The 16,483-nt window shown below is 36.4% G+C and overlaps 1 protein-coding gene across 2 annotated transcripts in view; it reads left to right on the top strand.

Annotated features, from left to right (window-relative positions):
• The window catches only part of ODF2L (outer dense fiber of sperm tails 2 like), a 50,237-nt gene that overhangs the window by 22,020 nt on the left and 11,734 nt on the right, over positions 1-16,483 (top strand). For both annotated transcript variants that reach the window (XM_055139552.1, XM_055139551.1), the window contains exons 8-10: positions 9,595-9,704; positions 12,986-13,121; positions 15,472-15,582. In XM_055139552.1, coding sequence (XP_054995527.1) covers positions 9,595-9,704; positions 12,986-13,121; positions 15,472-15,582 — 357 coding nt within the window. The remainder of the gene's footprint in view (positions 1-9,594; positions 9,705-12,985; positions 13,122-15,471; positions 15,583-16,483) is intronic.

Raw genomic sequence — 16,483 nt, 5'->3', positions numbered from 1 at the left:
CAATTTTACAATACAGTCAGTGATAGATTTTGTGAATATAACATTACAACACAGTGAACCCCCCCCCCCATCCCCAAACCCCACATAAATGTCCTTTTTCTTCCACATCTTTGTCTCAGGGCTTATTGTCATCACTCCACCTCTTGCCCCCCAGTACCCCACATCTCACTGTCAGGGTAAGCTCAGCCCAGTAGACTAGTTCTCAGGTTCTGTTGCTTTTGGCCTTTCCTTATTCCTTTCTATGCTTCTTTATATCCCGCATATGAGAGAGGTCATTCTGCATCTATCTCTCTCCTTCTGGGTGACTTCACTTAGCATGATATCCTCCAATTCTATCTAAGTGGAAGATTGCATAGTTTCATATTTTCTTGGAGTTGAATAATGTTCCATTTTTGTAATATGCCATAATTTCTTTATGCAGTCATCTGTTCTTGGATAGTTTCCATATTTTGGCCATCAAAAAGAGTTATATAAATTTTTTTTTCAAAATATGTTATGTGACCATTAGGTGAAACTTGTTTATTGTCGGTATTATTTAAAATTATTTATTACTAAATAAAATAAAAAACGTTTGTCTTTGGTTTAAGATTAGTATGCACAGAATGCTTATGAATATATATTTACTGCACTGCGCTGTTGAGCCGTTGTTCATCGATTTGCTTGACCGGGCACCAGTAATGTCTCCATTGTGAAAATTGTTGTTACTGTTTTTGGCATATCGAATACGCCACGGGTAGCTTGCCAGGCTCTGCTGTGCAGGCAGGATACTCTCAGTAGCTTGCCAGGCTCTCCGAGAAGATCGGAGGAATTGAACCCAGGTCAGTCTCATGCAAGGCAAACACCCTACCCGCTGTGCTATCGCTCCAGTCCATGAATATACATTAAAACTGAATAATCCAAATCAACACTTTCAGCTTGAAGCCTGCAGAATAGCTCTTATGTTTTCCCATAATCTGTAAGAAATACTTTGCACTCTGGTTGTGCATTCAGGGATCATACCTGACTGTGCTCAGGAACCATATGGGATGCTGGGAATCAAACTTGGGTCAGCCACATTCAAGGCAAGCGTCCTACACACTATACTATTGCTCCAGCCCACTTCCTTCCTTTTTCTCTCTCTTCTCTTTTTCTTCCCTCCCCTTCTCTTTCTCACTCTCTTTTTCTCTCCCTCCTTCCACCTCCCTCCCTCTCTCTCTCCCTTTCTCCCTTTCCTCCCCTCCTTCTCTCCCTCTCTTTCTCCCTTCCCTGGCCCACTTTCTTTCTTTCATTTCTCTCTTATTACCTTTGGGTGTAATGTTATCTGTCTCACACAACTTGACTTTTGTTTTTGTTTATGCCTTTTACTCATATCTTCTTAATATCTCTTTAGAAAAACTTTGTTATGCACATTTTTAAAAGTAGTTGATGAAAATAATTGGAATCTTATTAAAATATCAAGAATTTAAGTGATAGGAAGGAGCTGGATACCATGGGGATGACTCAGTGGCAAGTAGCAACCTGCCTTGCAAATGAGAGGACATGAATTTAAGCCCTAGTGTCACTCACATGTACCTTATGTGGTTCCAGTCAGCTCTGTTGCAATCCACCCTTTCTTTGGCTCAGTAAGGTGTGTGAAAGTACTGCAAATTAAGTATGCAACCCTTGGTGAGCACTGTAATTGGAGATATGAGCACCAAGGCCAGAGGTGTGACTTCTGGTGAGCATGTAAGTAAGAACCGCAACTAAAAGTGTGGGAACTGTCACAATTATCACTGTTAAACCTTGAGATCACCAGTGAGTGTCACAATCAAATGTATGAGCACCACGACCAAGTGCTTGTAATAGTTGTTTGCAATAGCAGTAACATAGGGCAGGAAAGCAGGAAGGAGAATTAATTTGAGTAAAAGTTGGTTAAAATTAGGCAGAGCCAAACCACTAAGTAGTTAGAAATGTTCCATCTACAAGAGCTGGGGAAAAGCTTTTATAAACAATAGGTAGATATAGTGTCACACACGATTGGCTATAGTTTAAAATCTGGTTGACCATGATTTGTTGTTCTTGGGTTTTGTTTTTATAACCTCAGATATTTATAGGCTTAGTCTTTGGTTTGCTTCCACAAACACTGTGATATTAGAACCACCATAGCCTCAAGATCTCCTTGTTTAATTAATTTAACATGCCCACCTTTTGGATTATCTTTTTATAATAATAAAATTATTCAATCACTGTGAGCTACAGTTATAAAATTTTCATGTTTGAGTTTCAGTCATACAACGGTTGAACACCCATCCCCCCACCAGTGTACATTTTCTACCACCAATGTCCCTAGTATCCCTCCCTACCCCCATCCCACTCCTCCCCTCCCTCTATGGCAGAAAATATTCCTCTTACTTTTTTCTCTACTTATGGGCATTATGGTGTGCAATACAGATAATGAGAGACCATCATGTTTGGTCCTTTATCTACTATCAGCACACATCTCCCATCCCAAACTATTTCTCCAGCCATCATTGACTTAGGGATCCCCTCTCTATCCCAGCTACCTTCTCCCCCAGCTCATGAGACAGGCTTCCAACAGTGGAGCAATCTTCCTGGCCCATGTCTCTACTGTCCTTGGGTGTTAGTCTCATATTATGATATTTTATGTTCCATAAATGAATGCAGTCATTCTATGACTGTTCCTCTCTTTCTGACTCATTTCATTTAGCATGATACTCTCCATAATCTCCACTTATAAGCTTTTTGTAGGTGAGAATTTGCCTAAGAATTTGGTGCCAAAACTATTCTCAGTTTTAATCAGAATTAAACTTGCCCTTGTCTCACCATGAAATTCCTAAGATGACAGATTTGTAAGAAATTTGTTTTTGTTGTTTTGTTGCTCATCTTGTTTCTGCTTTTCCAAGTGAGACCATCTGATGTATTGCTGGTGGCTACATGCATCCATTTAAGTTCTTTGAGAGAGCATAGTTTACTCGAGAGAGTCAAATGATGACAGTTAGAAAGACAAGATGAGAGACTGCAATATAGTTCTTAGTCAGGATCCCAGCAATCAAGCCCATTGGTATCAAATTAAGAAATGTGCAAGAATGTACCATATCAACCTGGTCTTTATGCCAAGTAGATATTTGCTGATTCCTTACATTTAAGTTTCTACCTGCAGGAGGTATTGATCCAGATATAGAAGAAGGTATTTGCTTTGGTACAGATTCCCTACTCAGCTAACAACTATTGTAAAACAATTTTATGATCTGTAACCACCCAAAGAAAAGAGCCTGTAGCCTTCCTTCCTGTTGTGTAGACAAGGCATTACAGGAGACTCAGCGTGGTTGCCACAGAGTTCCATTGTATATTTGTCTGTACTAACTCCACTTCAAGGAAGAAAAAAATCTTACATGTGATGCCCTTTCAGAAGAAGTAATATTTTTTGGATAAACTTTCTTTTCATCATTGGTAGATGTTCAAAATTTTGTCAATGGTAGGCCCATACTTTTAAAAAATTACAACGGCAGCACGCGCAGGAGGGGGAGATGCGATGTGTGTCGTGTTGTTCTGTTGTCCTCGGGAACTCGGGCAGCTCTCTCTCGCACACGCCGCTCCCGTTCGGTGTTCTCAAGCCGCTGTGTATGGACCGGATAGGGACAGCTCCTCCTTGTGCTCTGCTTCTATGTGTGCCGCTGTGCTCTCTTCTGTCTGTCTTTCTCTGTCTCTGTAGTCTCTTTTATGGTCTCTTCCAACCTCTGTCTGTCTCTGCTTCTGTGTCTTCTTCTGTCTGTGTTGTCTCCTTCATTTCTCTGTCTTCCCATGTGTCCTCTGTCTTCTCTTGTGTCGTGTCCCTGTGTCTTCTGCCCTGCTTGTGTCTTCTCTGTTCTTCTCCCATGTCTTCTCATGTGTCTCCCCTCTGTCTCTTCTGTCTTCTTCTTCTGTCTCCCCCCCCACCCCTCTTCTTCCCCCATAGTCTTAGTTTATATAGCAAATTACACAGGGCTATAACACAAAGGTGGGTTGAACATTAACAAGTCAACAAAGAAGGGTAAAACCATTTCTCGAGGAGACTAACAAAATCTCATCTAAGGAGGTTACTCCAGATTACTAGGAGATCTGATCAAAGGTGGGATCCAAACAAGGGTGTGTCAGGGTGTGTCCCTTTCTTTTCCTTCCTTCCTCAACTAGTAATCCGCTTAAGTAGTTATAGTAAATTTACTTCTAATATTTCTAGCAATGTCATTCTATATGAGCACAGTAAGAGATATATCAGACTTAAAGTTTGGTTCTTCCTGAAGACATTCTCTATATTTTCCAGACCACAGTCCTCAGGCCAGGCTAGTCTTCCTAACCCCAGCTAGAGTTCTAGTCCTGTCGTTACTTTTGGATTATGACAGCATTTGCCAATGACCATGCTCTCAACTTATAGTTGAGTATTGTGGCGCTTTGACCTGGCCTATTTTGATGCCAGGGTATCTCACAGCTTGCCCTGGGTCCATTCTGTCCCTCTTCGGGATCCTGCTTTTGGGGTACTAGGAACTACAGGCAACTGAGTTGAGAAAGCAGATGCCCAGGAGTAAATATTATTGGAGTCAATCGGCTCCCAAGTTACGAAGCATAACATTAACTGTCTTCCTGTGTCCATATAGGAAGGACATTGTTTTAAGGTAAACTAAGTTCCCTGCAGCAAGGCTTAAGGGACAAACCCCATGTTATCCTGCATATACGAAATTTGAGGTATTCTGAAGTGACAATGGAATAGTAATACAATAAGTGCATATTGTCCTTTAATCCTCCAGCTGTCAAACGTTATGCAAGTCTAGGGACCATAAAAAGGTGTGGCAAAGAGGTGCACATAGGGCTCCCTTTTAAGTATGAACATTTATGGACCCATTTGACATTTATATCATTAAATCAAGACCCTAATCTCTATTACCACCTCATGAGAGGCTACTAAATATATGTGCTTGATAGCAAGGTTTATACTGATTGCTGGGCAGTGTCTTTTAGATTTTACTCAGTGAACTTCCTTTTTCCTTTCTCTAGTTAAAGTTAAACCAAAGTAAGGGACAGGATATGCAGATTTAGTATTTTAATTTTATAAAGGTGATCTATGGAACAATTTAGGCAGTAAGTGGTGTTGTGGGTTCTAGTAAAGCTATTTGTAGAGTTAAATCAAGAATCTCGGGGCTGAAGCAATAGTACAGTGGGTAGGGTGTTTGCCTCGCACGCAGCCGACCCGGGTTCGATTCCCAGCATCCCATATGGTCCTCGGAGCACTGCCAGGGGTGATTCCTGAGTGCAGAGCAGGAGTAACCCTGTGCATTTGCCAGGTGTGACCCAAAAAGCAAAAAAAAATAAAAATAAAAAAATAAAAAATCTCACCATGTTGGAGGGATGAGTGTTGGAACACTATGACTAAAACTTAATCATGAATAGCTTTGTAAGGGTCTGTATCACAGTGTATTTTAAGATTACAAAATCTTAAAAATAAAAAATTTAATTAAAAAAATAATCTCACCATGTGCTGATTTTGGTTTCAGATGACAAATTTAGCAGTTTAGTTTCCTGTGGTAACCATGGTTTGTGAATCTTAATTAAAGTAATAACTCACATGCATTCATGGAATAAAAAAGGAGAGAGAGACATACAAAGTAGGCAAATAGGATAAGAATTTTACATTGAATCTAAAGATCTAAGGTTCTAGGAGAGCTGTCCACCTCAAGTGGGCTTCTGGTTTTCGAAAGTATATCTTTGATCAAATTTGACTTTAGGTTTCCTGCTAGTAGGAGTTTCAAGAGACTAGAGGAATACATTACAACTGGGAGATGTAGAACCTAGGTTCAAAGCCATGATGTTTGACTGCCCTCTGGGTTGTAATGTGAAGAGTTGGTTTTATTCTTTCGAATGAAGTTCACAGCAGTCTTTCCCAGAGTCATTTGCAAAAGAACCAGTCTCTGGTCCTATGTTATGAAAGAACATAACATAGGAGGGTCACAGTAATCTTCCTTTATTCTGGGGCTGGAAAGATAGTGGGTAGGGTGCTTGCCTTGCAGCCAGCCCGGGTTCAATTCCCAGCTAGGCGTGATCCCTCAGGGTCGGGAGTAAGTCCTGAGCACTGCTAGGTGTGATCCAGAAACCAGAACAAAACAAAGAAATCTTCCTTTACTTGGTGGAGCTATGTTTTATAATAATGCATTAAAATTTTACCATGTAAATCTTATCAGAACTTAAGAATACAGGAGGCACAGCTGGTTCTGTCATAAAGGCACTGGACTTCTGGTATTATTTCTAAGGCATTAAATTATACTTTCATGTACACGTTGAACAAAATCAATAGTAGGACTTTGGACCAGGACAATCCAGTTGACTGTTAATGTATTTTTAATTTTCTATTACTATTTGCCCATCTGACTTTTGTCAGGTGACTGTAACCTGTAAGGACAATGGCAAAGCTATTGTGTTGGCATTGTCATCGGATGATATTTTTTTCCAACCTTATTGGGTGGTATGTTTCCCTGGTGATATATTTCCCTGTCACTGGAGTTTTCTCTGGGGATACCCTTTTAAGAGAATAGGTTTTTAGGAGCTGGAGAGAGTGTAAAAGAGAACCTACTTTATATGTGCCAACCTAAGTTCTTTCCCTTGCATTGCACATGATTTCCCAAGCACTGCCAGAAGTGCTCCCTGAACACAGAGCCATAAATAAGCCCTGAGCACAGCTGGGTTTGGCTCAACTGCCTAAAATGTGTTTTAATCAAAGTTTTGAAACATGGTTTTGGCATCAGGCTTTCCCTCTGGGAAGGCTTCAACCCATCCTGAAAACATACAAACAAATAAAAACATATTCATGACCCACTGTGGGAGGCAACTGTTTGAAATTCATTTGTTAGTGTTCAAATGGTCCAGTAGGTGGTAGGAATAACCTTTCTAATACTTCAGTGATGTCTCCAAATATATGGGTTTGAGAACTCAAACACTAGTCACAAACCACTTTTGTGACCTAAGAGTAATCATACTACCAGTACCTTTGCATAAGTTGTTTTGTTTTGGTTTTTGAATCATACTCTGGTGCTCAGGGCTTACTCTTATCTCTGCACTCTGGGATTACTCCTGGTAGGGCTTGGGGAATCAAACCCTGGTCGGCCTTGTACGACCTCCCTACTAATTGTATTACCTCTTTCGCCCCGTGTGTGTGTGTGTGTGTGTGAGAGAGAGAGAGAGTGTGTGTATGTGTATGTGTGTGTGTATGTGTGTGTGTGTGTGTGTGTGTGTGTGTGTGAAGGGGTAGGGTTGGGCCATACTTGGCAATAATCAAGGCTTATTCCTGTCTCTGCACTCAGGGATCATTCCTGGCAGTGCTCAGGGGACCATATGGGGTGCTGGGGATCTAACCCAGGTCAGTGGGATGAAAGACAAGTGCCTTACCTTTCAGAATATCACTCTGGCCTCTCTGGCCCCAACTTTTGTGTAGTTTAGATCATTTTATCAGCATCATAGTAAGTTGCAAAATGTAGAACTTTCACAGTAACATGTTTAAGGACTTTTAAAGTTGGCTGTTTCCCAGTGCTCTCATTGAGTCTATGTCCGATAATAAATTTGTCCCCTGATTGTTTCTAATATTGTTGCTCTAGATTAGGTGCCTGATTTTGACATCAATACAAATTATCCTAGATTATTTAGCCAGAGTTAGTCTTACAGGTTCATGCAATTGTCATATTGGTACCATTTTATTGTTTATATTGTCTGTTGGAGAATTTCTCTGGTACTCAGATTCAATTTTTCTAGGATAAACTTTAATTTGAGGTGGGAAGTATCTTTGGGCTACATTTAACTATAGTCAGGGCTTACTTTTGTGCTCAGAGATCCCTCCTGGCAGGGCTTAGTTTGCCTAATGGGGTGCCAGATTGCCTGTATGCAAGGCAAACACCTTAATCCCTGTCCCTCTGCCCCCTAAATTTCAATTTATATAATTATGGATGTTAGTGTCCATTTTTTGCTTGAGTTTCCACATAGAAGAAACTTTCTATAGTGTACCAAAGTCACAGGTCACCACCCTCAAAGGCATGTCTGTCTTTGTTATGTTGACATTTTCTGTTGAATAGCTGACAAGCCCACCTGAAGGTATGCTTTTGAGTTACTGCTGGTTGAGTCAACTTGAGTTGGGAGGAGTCCATTTCCCAAGAATTTATATTGAGTTTTTACAGTACATCCAGCTGTATCAAATCTAGAATTTCTAATGATGTGTCAGTTGCAGAGGATCAGCAATCATGACTTTGCATCTACACAATTGTTGGACTCTACCATTATCAGACAAGTGTGGTATGGTTGAGCCAGTTACAGTGCTTAAGACTGAGGTGGGAAAGACAAAGGAGAGGATCTCATAAAATAGTAGTTTGCTTGCTGAAGAAGTTGAGTCTTATAGAGTCAGCTTGAATTCTTGAAATAATATAGCTGATGCTTCCACCAAGTTAACTGTTGTGATTACTGCTGTCAGACAACTGAACTATGCTCCGTTTGGCTCCTGGGTTTAATTACAAACTATAGTAAACAAGAGGTTCTGTGTTATTTTTTCCATGATCTTGTATTTTAATTCCCAGAGCCTGGTAATTGTGCTTGGATTTAGAATCATTTTTATAAAAATCATAGTCTTTTAGCATTTAGCCTTCTTGTCTCATTAATTCAGTAAGCCCATAATTAATCATCAATGCCTTAAGTATTCTTACCAGCATTTATTTTACAGGTAACATTTCCAAATTTTAATTTATATTTAATATTTCTACCCAATTTATACTTTATGATTTATGTTAAAGTTTATTTTACATAATTAGCAATTAATAAATAACAATTAATAAATACATAAAATTAGCAGTTAATGATGGACATTCCTGTCGGTTTATTTTTCTGTGGAAGGTAGATAGGGGGCACAATGGCGATAGCTTTTTAGATAAAATTGCTAATAATAAATTCTTAGTTATTTTTTGAGGGTCTGTTCTGTGCCAGGCACTATTCGTGGTCCTGTTAATGGATAAAACAGACAAAATTCTCTTTCTCCTAAAGCTCCCAAAATAGAGAAGCCACCAGTCCCACTTTCATCTCTTTTCTGACCCTAACAATGTTTGAAGGCTGACAGAGGTGACCTCTCCAAAACACTTTGTCATCATTATAACAAAAATAACTAAGAGTGCATTATTAAAAATGCTGTGAAATTGTGTGATTTCTGATAGTTTCTCTTTCTCTCTATTATATATATATATATATATATACACACACACACACATATATATATGTGTGCATTTTTCTTTTCTAATACTAATGTGCTTTTTAGCCTCTGTTGAATGCAAACTAAAAATTCAGCAACTGGAAAGAGAAATATTTCACTAATTATGAAGTATTTTTTGAAAATAGTTACCTCAGTATGCTATGAGTTGGAATTGCCTAATTATGTACATAAAAATTAGTACATTTGTTTAAATTTTTCTGTATTTAGATTTGGACACTGAAATTTTTTAGAATAAAATTTCCATGCTTTATAGGATGCATTTCCTTATTTATTAGTGCATTTGTGTTTAGGATCCTGAACAAAACAAAAGTGTTATTAAATTACAAGATGAATGCTTTATGTATTTTTAGGATGCCAAGTTGTCTGAAACAATTTCAGCTTCCAATACCTGGAAAAGTCGTTATGAGAAAATTGTAATAGAAAAAACTGAACTGGAAGTTCATATTGAAACAATGAAAAAGTAAGAAAAACTTAGAATCTTTTAATAAAATATGTTTTTAGTTCTTTTCCTAATGTTTTATATTTTGGTCATCCTGATTACATGTGTTTTGAGGTAATGTCTATATTATTTGATATTTATGCTTATTTGTAATTCAATAAACATTTAAAATTCCTTTATTAAAACACAATAAAATGATTATCCTTTAAAAGTACATTAGTGCTGCTAACATTAGAAAATTTTGAACTTGGTTAATACTTGGTATTTGAGCATGTGTCACCTCTTATTTGCAGTAATACATTAACATTAACTTTTTCTTAAAGTAAAAGTGATGTGTTCTAAACAAGAATGTTTAAGGATACATTAAAATTTTATAATAAAAGTATTAAAATGTTTCAAAGCCCTAAAAAGTATTGTTTTTTAAAATGTGTTAAATAAACAAAAAGAAAATTGAGTAAAAATCATATATTTTATTATTTGGAATTTATTATTATTGATAACCTAGCAATAATTTGCCTTGATTTTTCCCATCTTATTTTCTGTATATTTTCTTCTATTTTATTGTTGAAAACTGGTGTATAATTTGTTTCTAAATGTGAGTTATTATTGTCTCTCTTAATTCTTGTATTGTTTAACTTTGTTCTTAAGATTTATTTCTGTGAAAGCACACTTGAGAATAAAAGACAGACATTCTAGTGGGTTATAGTTTGGATATCTTATGACTTTTTTTGGTAAACACTATCAATAGATAATTATCACATATAAATCAGTTGCATCATTATATGTAAAAATGCAGAAAGAAAAGTATTTCTTAAAAATCCATTATTGTGGATTGTGCCCTAAAAACTCACTTCAAAATCACTTAACCAAGTAAAGGTAGTACCTATTTAGTGGAAACTCTAAATCACTACTGAAAGAAATAAAGGAGAGCACAAATAAATGCAAACATAGCTCTTGTTCATGAATTGGAAAAATTAGTATCGTTAAAATGACCTACCAACCCATAAATTACCCATAATTTATGGACTCAATGCAATCCCATCAAAATTTCCAAGACATTCTTCCAGGACATAGAAATAATGCTTCAAAAATTTGTATGGAACCATAAAACTCCTGGAATAGCCATAAAAATCCCAAGAAAAAGGTGATAAGAGGAATTGTATTCCTTGATTTTATACTACAGTGTTATAGTAATCAAAACTACATGGTGCAGGAATTAAGACAGACTTTCAGATGAATAGAAATGAATTGAACGTTCAGAGGTAAATCCTTAGATGTATGGACAATTGATCTATGTATGACAATGGGACTAAGTATATGAAATAGAAAAAGAAAAATCTTTTCAACTAATTGTGTTGGGAAAAATGGTTAGCCACATGCAAAAAAAAAAGAGAGAAAGAAAGAAAGTAAACCCTATCTCACCATACATCAGGGTTAATTCAAACTGGATTGAGGACTTTGATTTTTATTAAATACATGGAAGAAAACATAGGCAATACTTTCCATGATATTGACCTCAGAAAAGTCTTCAATAAGACAACCCTAGTGGCAAAGAAAACAAAACAAAAAACAAGTGACACTGAACTTGGAAGCTTCTGCATAGTGAAAGAAATGATGATTAAATAAAAATGGCATCTTTCTGAATAGAAGAAAAATGTTCACATTATACATTTGGTGGACTGGAGCAATAGCATAGAGGGTAGGACGTTTGCCTTGCACATGGCCGACCCGGGTTTGATTCCTCCGTCCCTCTCGGAGAGCCCGGCAAGTCACCGAGAGTATCCCGCCTGCATGGCAGAGTCTGGCAAGCTTCCCATGGCATATTTGATATGCCAAAAACAGTAACAACAAGTCTCACAATGAAGATGTTACTGGTGCCCGCTTGAGCAAATCGATGAACAATGGGACGACAGTGCTACAGTGCTACATTTGGTAAATTATTAACTTCAAAGATATATAAAGCACCCAAAAATAAATAACAAAAGAATAACCCCAACAAAAATGGGGAGATAAGCTGCATAGATACTTCTTCAAAGAAGATAGACAGGTGGATAATAGAAATGTGGGCACATGTTCATTCTCGCTGAATATTAAAGAAATGCAAATCAAAATCACAAATGAGATATAATCTCACACCAGAGAGAATGGCCTACATCAACGGGAATAAAAACAACCAGTGTTGACAGGGAGTGGCTGAAAAAGGGACTCTTCATTCACTTTTGGTGGGATTGGTATCTAGGTTAGCCGTTGTGGAAAATACTGTGGAGACTTCTTAGAAACTTCAGATTAGAACTTGTGAATGACCCAGCAATTCCCTTCCTAGACATCTACTGCAAAACTCTAAAACACTAGTCTGTAATGATACATGCAAATCTATGTTAATTCCAACATTATTCATAAAAGTGTAGGTCTGGAAGTCCAATTCCTGACAACAGGTGAGTGAAGAATGAAATTGTGGCATATATATATACAATGGAGTTCTAATCAACTGTGAGAAATTTGAAATTATGTAGTTTGCTGCAACCTGTATGGAACTGTGGGGTATTGCATAAAGGGAAGTAATCAGTTTGCTTGTTTGTTTTCTTTTCTTTTGTTTGGGGTCTATACCCAGCAGTGCTCAGGGTTTATTCCTTACTCTGCCCTTGGCTCACTGCTGGTGGGCTCGGGGAATCTTGAGCTAACCCTGAGATACTGCCAAGAGAATAGCTGAACTGAGACTGCTAAGTTGGCTGGTGGGAAAGAGACCTCTGAACTTTGATGAGACGTTATTGGCGGTCTGGTGGTAGGAATCGTAAAGTAGTATTGCAGAGCAATAACATGTAAACTTTTAATCTATGTTATTTAAGAATACTTTTTTATAGCCTAGTTCTCCCTCTCGGAGAACCTGGCAAGTTACCGAGAGCTTTCTGCCCACACGGGAGAGCCTGGCAAGCTCCTCATGGCATATTCATATGCCAAACAGTAACAATGATGGGTCTCATTCTCCTGACCCTGAAAGAGCCTCTAATGTGGCACCGTTGGGAAGAACGAGTAAAGAGAGGCTGCTAAAATCTCAGTGCTAGGACGAATGGAGGCGTCACTGGGCCTGCTCGGGCAAATCAAAGATCAACAGGATGATAGTGATAGTGATAGTGATAGTGATTCAGGTAGTGACCATACAGAGTACAGCATTCTGTTTCTCTTGTTCTAGCAATTCTAGTAGTTTTTCAAACAGTTATTATTTTGAAGAACTCTACAAGTTCTTATTTGAGTAAAAATTTCTCTGATTTTGAAAAACGATACACAGAATTTGTTTTTTAAAGGCAAATTACTAATCTTTTGGAAGACATTAAGAAAATGGAAAATGATGGAAAAAATTCATGTGAAGAAATTCTTAGAAAACTTAACTCAATTGAACACGAGAAGGAAACTTTGACTCTTGAGAATACAAAATTAGAGGTACTATGTGTTTGTGTCTGTATATTGTATAATAATTCTACTTAGAAGCAGATTAAAATAAAACAGTGTTAGATTAGTATACTTTTATTACTTTGTGCTTCTCAGAGAAATAAAGTGTCATAAAAGGTAACTTATAAAAGATGTAACTTCTGTATACCTTTATTTTACATGTACACATATTTGTAGACATTTAAATCTTATAGCTGTATATATAGAATATCTGCCATTGCTTTTAACAGTATAGAAATGGCTTTATGAAGTTGCATTACTGTCTCTGTGTCTCAACTTAAAAGTTTTATTTACTGTCCAATTTTAGTAGTTTAATGAATCATCAAATTATATTAACTTTAATGAATAAGTTTTTCTCTAGGTGTCATGGTAACGATAGGATATAACTTCAGGCTTGGTTTGTCTGAAACCAAAAAGTATGTCCTTGGCCGCTTCATAACCAGAAAGAATTTTCCAACTTAATCAAATCCAAGAGGTGATAGGTTTGTGTATGTACCAGAGAAAAGATTGGAAAGAAGCTTTTATCCTTTGAATATATACAACGTATTTATATATTTAAATATAAAAAGTATTTAAATAAATTTGAATTCTCAGCCAGGCAGAGATGTGTATATCCAAAAATGACTAAAGATCATTTTTTTTTAGTTTTATAAGACTATTTTTGGAAGGTAGAAATTAGAATTCAGGAAAGAAATGTTTATGTAAAAGAAGGCCAGAATTGTCCATTAAAAGCTGGTATGACATCAAAGAAGCTAGCCTCTTTTTCATGCTCTACTCTTCTATCCCAAGATTGTGACTTTAATCATCCTCATGATCCAAAATAGCTGCCAGGATTCCATCTGTCATAGCCAGGTTTCAAGCAACAGGATCGAGGGAGAAGGGATTCGTGTGTGTATGTGTGTGTGTGTGTGAGTGTGTCTGTCTGTCTGTTTGTCTTTCTGTCTGTCTGTGTCTATGTGTCTGTGTTTCTCTTAAGTATCTCAATCTCCCCTTTACAGGCATTTCAATAATGCTCAACACATCACTTTGTTTAAGCACATGATAACACTACCTAGCTGTGAGACTTAAGATTTTAGTCTTCTATCACAGCCAAATAGAAATACTCATTGTTTTATACAATTTATTGTATTTTCCTATTGTTTCTTATGTAATAAAATTTATGACTGAGGATGTGGCTCAGTAATAGAGTACATGCCTTGTATGTGTGAGAACCAGTATTCAATCCTTAGCATTGCAAAACAAAAGAAAAATTAGTGAAGGCATAATGTTGTTTTTATTTATTAATATAAAGTTGGAAAACAGAAAAACATGAAAGCAAAAACGATTCACCTGTAAATACACAGCACAAACAAAAGTTTTAGTATATATTTAATTTTTGGACTTGAAACTATTTTATTTTGCTATTGCAAACAGAAACTTGGGTAACATCTTTGAATTTCTTTTTTTAGCAACTGGATTACTTAAGATATTTCTAGAAGTGTATTTATATGGTTAAAAGGGAGTTCTAAGTAGTGCTGGAATGATAGGAGAGAGGGTTAAGTCCTTGCCTTACAAATGGCCAACCTGGGTTCCATCTCCAGCACCCTGTATGATCTCTGAGCCTTGCCAGAAATGATCTCTGACTGCAGAGACAGAAGTCAGTCCTGAACATTGCTGGGTGTGGCCCCAAAATAAACAAAGAGGTCTATTTTTTAAAATTCATGTTATAAAATTTTAAATGCCAGGTAAGCAACCTGCCCGCTACCCTCTCTCCAGTCCCTATTCTTGTTTTAAGTCCATCTGCCTTTTGTTTGGGCCTATCATTGGGTATGTTCCATGGAGAGGATCCATGAGAAAGCTCCATGAAGAAAAGGATTTTTATCCCTGAATCTTTCCTATTTATTTTTACGTAAATTTTTAATTAATTTTAAAAATTAATTTTAAAAATTAATTTTAATTAATTCCTTCACTCATTTGTCAGTTTTGTGGTCAAGGAGCCCTCCTGGCCATGATGAGTGAACTGATGAGGAGTTTAATGCAAGAACCCAAGACTGAAATTGCACTGGAGTTTATTAATTTGGAAAAACTTGATAGGTTAATAGTATTGGAACTTCTTGTCTAGGAACGTGAATTTTCTATTTTAAAAGTTTTTTTTCAGTATTTTTAAAAAGCTTTTTTAGGATTCTTGCATATCTTTATTAATGTCATTAATAACTATTACTAATATTTGGAAATTACATGGTTATTGTATGTCATAAAAATAATTTTAATTTTGTTGGAAAATAAATTGTCTATAATTCTCTAACTCTATAGTACAAATGACCTGATTATTTATGAAATCTATTTATGTATTCTTTGATAGACTATACTTTCCACTTTGAAGGATGAGGTTGTTTCTGTTGAAAATGAACTCTTAGAACTGCAAGAAGTAGAAAAACAACAGAAGACTCTTATTGAAGAGTATAAAACTCAGGTGACTTGCATTTATTTTGCTATTTGTTAAATTTGTTAGGAAACTTTAATATTTTCATATCTAAATAAGCAGAACTGAAGAAGATATATCTATTCTGTGATAAAATATGTATATGTCCCTGGTATTTCTTTAGGCCCCATGTATAATTAGATCCTAGTTAGATCCTTCTACTGTTATTTAATTCAAACACTGCTTGTGTTTGCTGCATATTTTTTAATGCAGGTTTAAAATTAATTTCAGAGGTATAATGTAAATCTTATATATAGTCTTACTAATCTTTGTGATATCTGTCATCTTGCATAACTAAACAATATTGACTTAAAATAATGACTGTCTTCTAGGATCATTAAAACCAAATACCCCCATTAAATAAAGTATCATTTAGATTATTTTTGTCTTAAAAACCTGGAATAGAGTAACTATATGTACAGAACATGGCATTTATATAATTTGTGAATTATAATTTAGGTTTTATAAGTGTATTTTAAAACTTAAGGGAGTGCATTTGAAAACCTTTGAGAAAGAATTTATGCAGGATCTTGAATTATGGATTACAAACCAGTTGATTTAATTGAAAGAGAGTTTGAATTAAAGAACTCACAGTTCTTCTTGTATATATGAGACTCTCGTTCAATCCCCAACAAAGAAGAAAAATAAACTAAGGGTAGAAACCAAAGGGAAGGCTTACTATATGTAGATAAGTAAGAAGAAATTACATCGGTTTCAGTCAGATAATGGAACTGAGATAGCTACTTAGAATATTGCATCTAGGCCAGAGGTCAGAGAATGAAAGATGTGGTGGATTATAGGACAATATTCTTTAGTTAAAAGATGTGGTAGATTGTAGAAAAAGATTCTTTAATTAAAAACCTATATTTTCCCATCAGAATTTTCCCACTTT

Source organism: Sorex araneus, chromosome 5, assembly GCF_027595985.1.
Source record: "Sorex araneus isolate mSorAra2 chromosome 5, mSorAra2.pri, whole genome shotgun sequence".
In the NCBI taxonomy this organism is placed as follows: domain Eukaryota; kingdom Metazoa; phylum Chordata; class Mammalia; order Eulipotyphla; family Soricidae; genus Sorex; species Sorex araneus.
The sequence above is the reverse complement of the archived record's forward strand: the minus strand, read 5'-3'. Positions and strand labels throughout refer to the sequence as shown.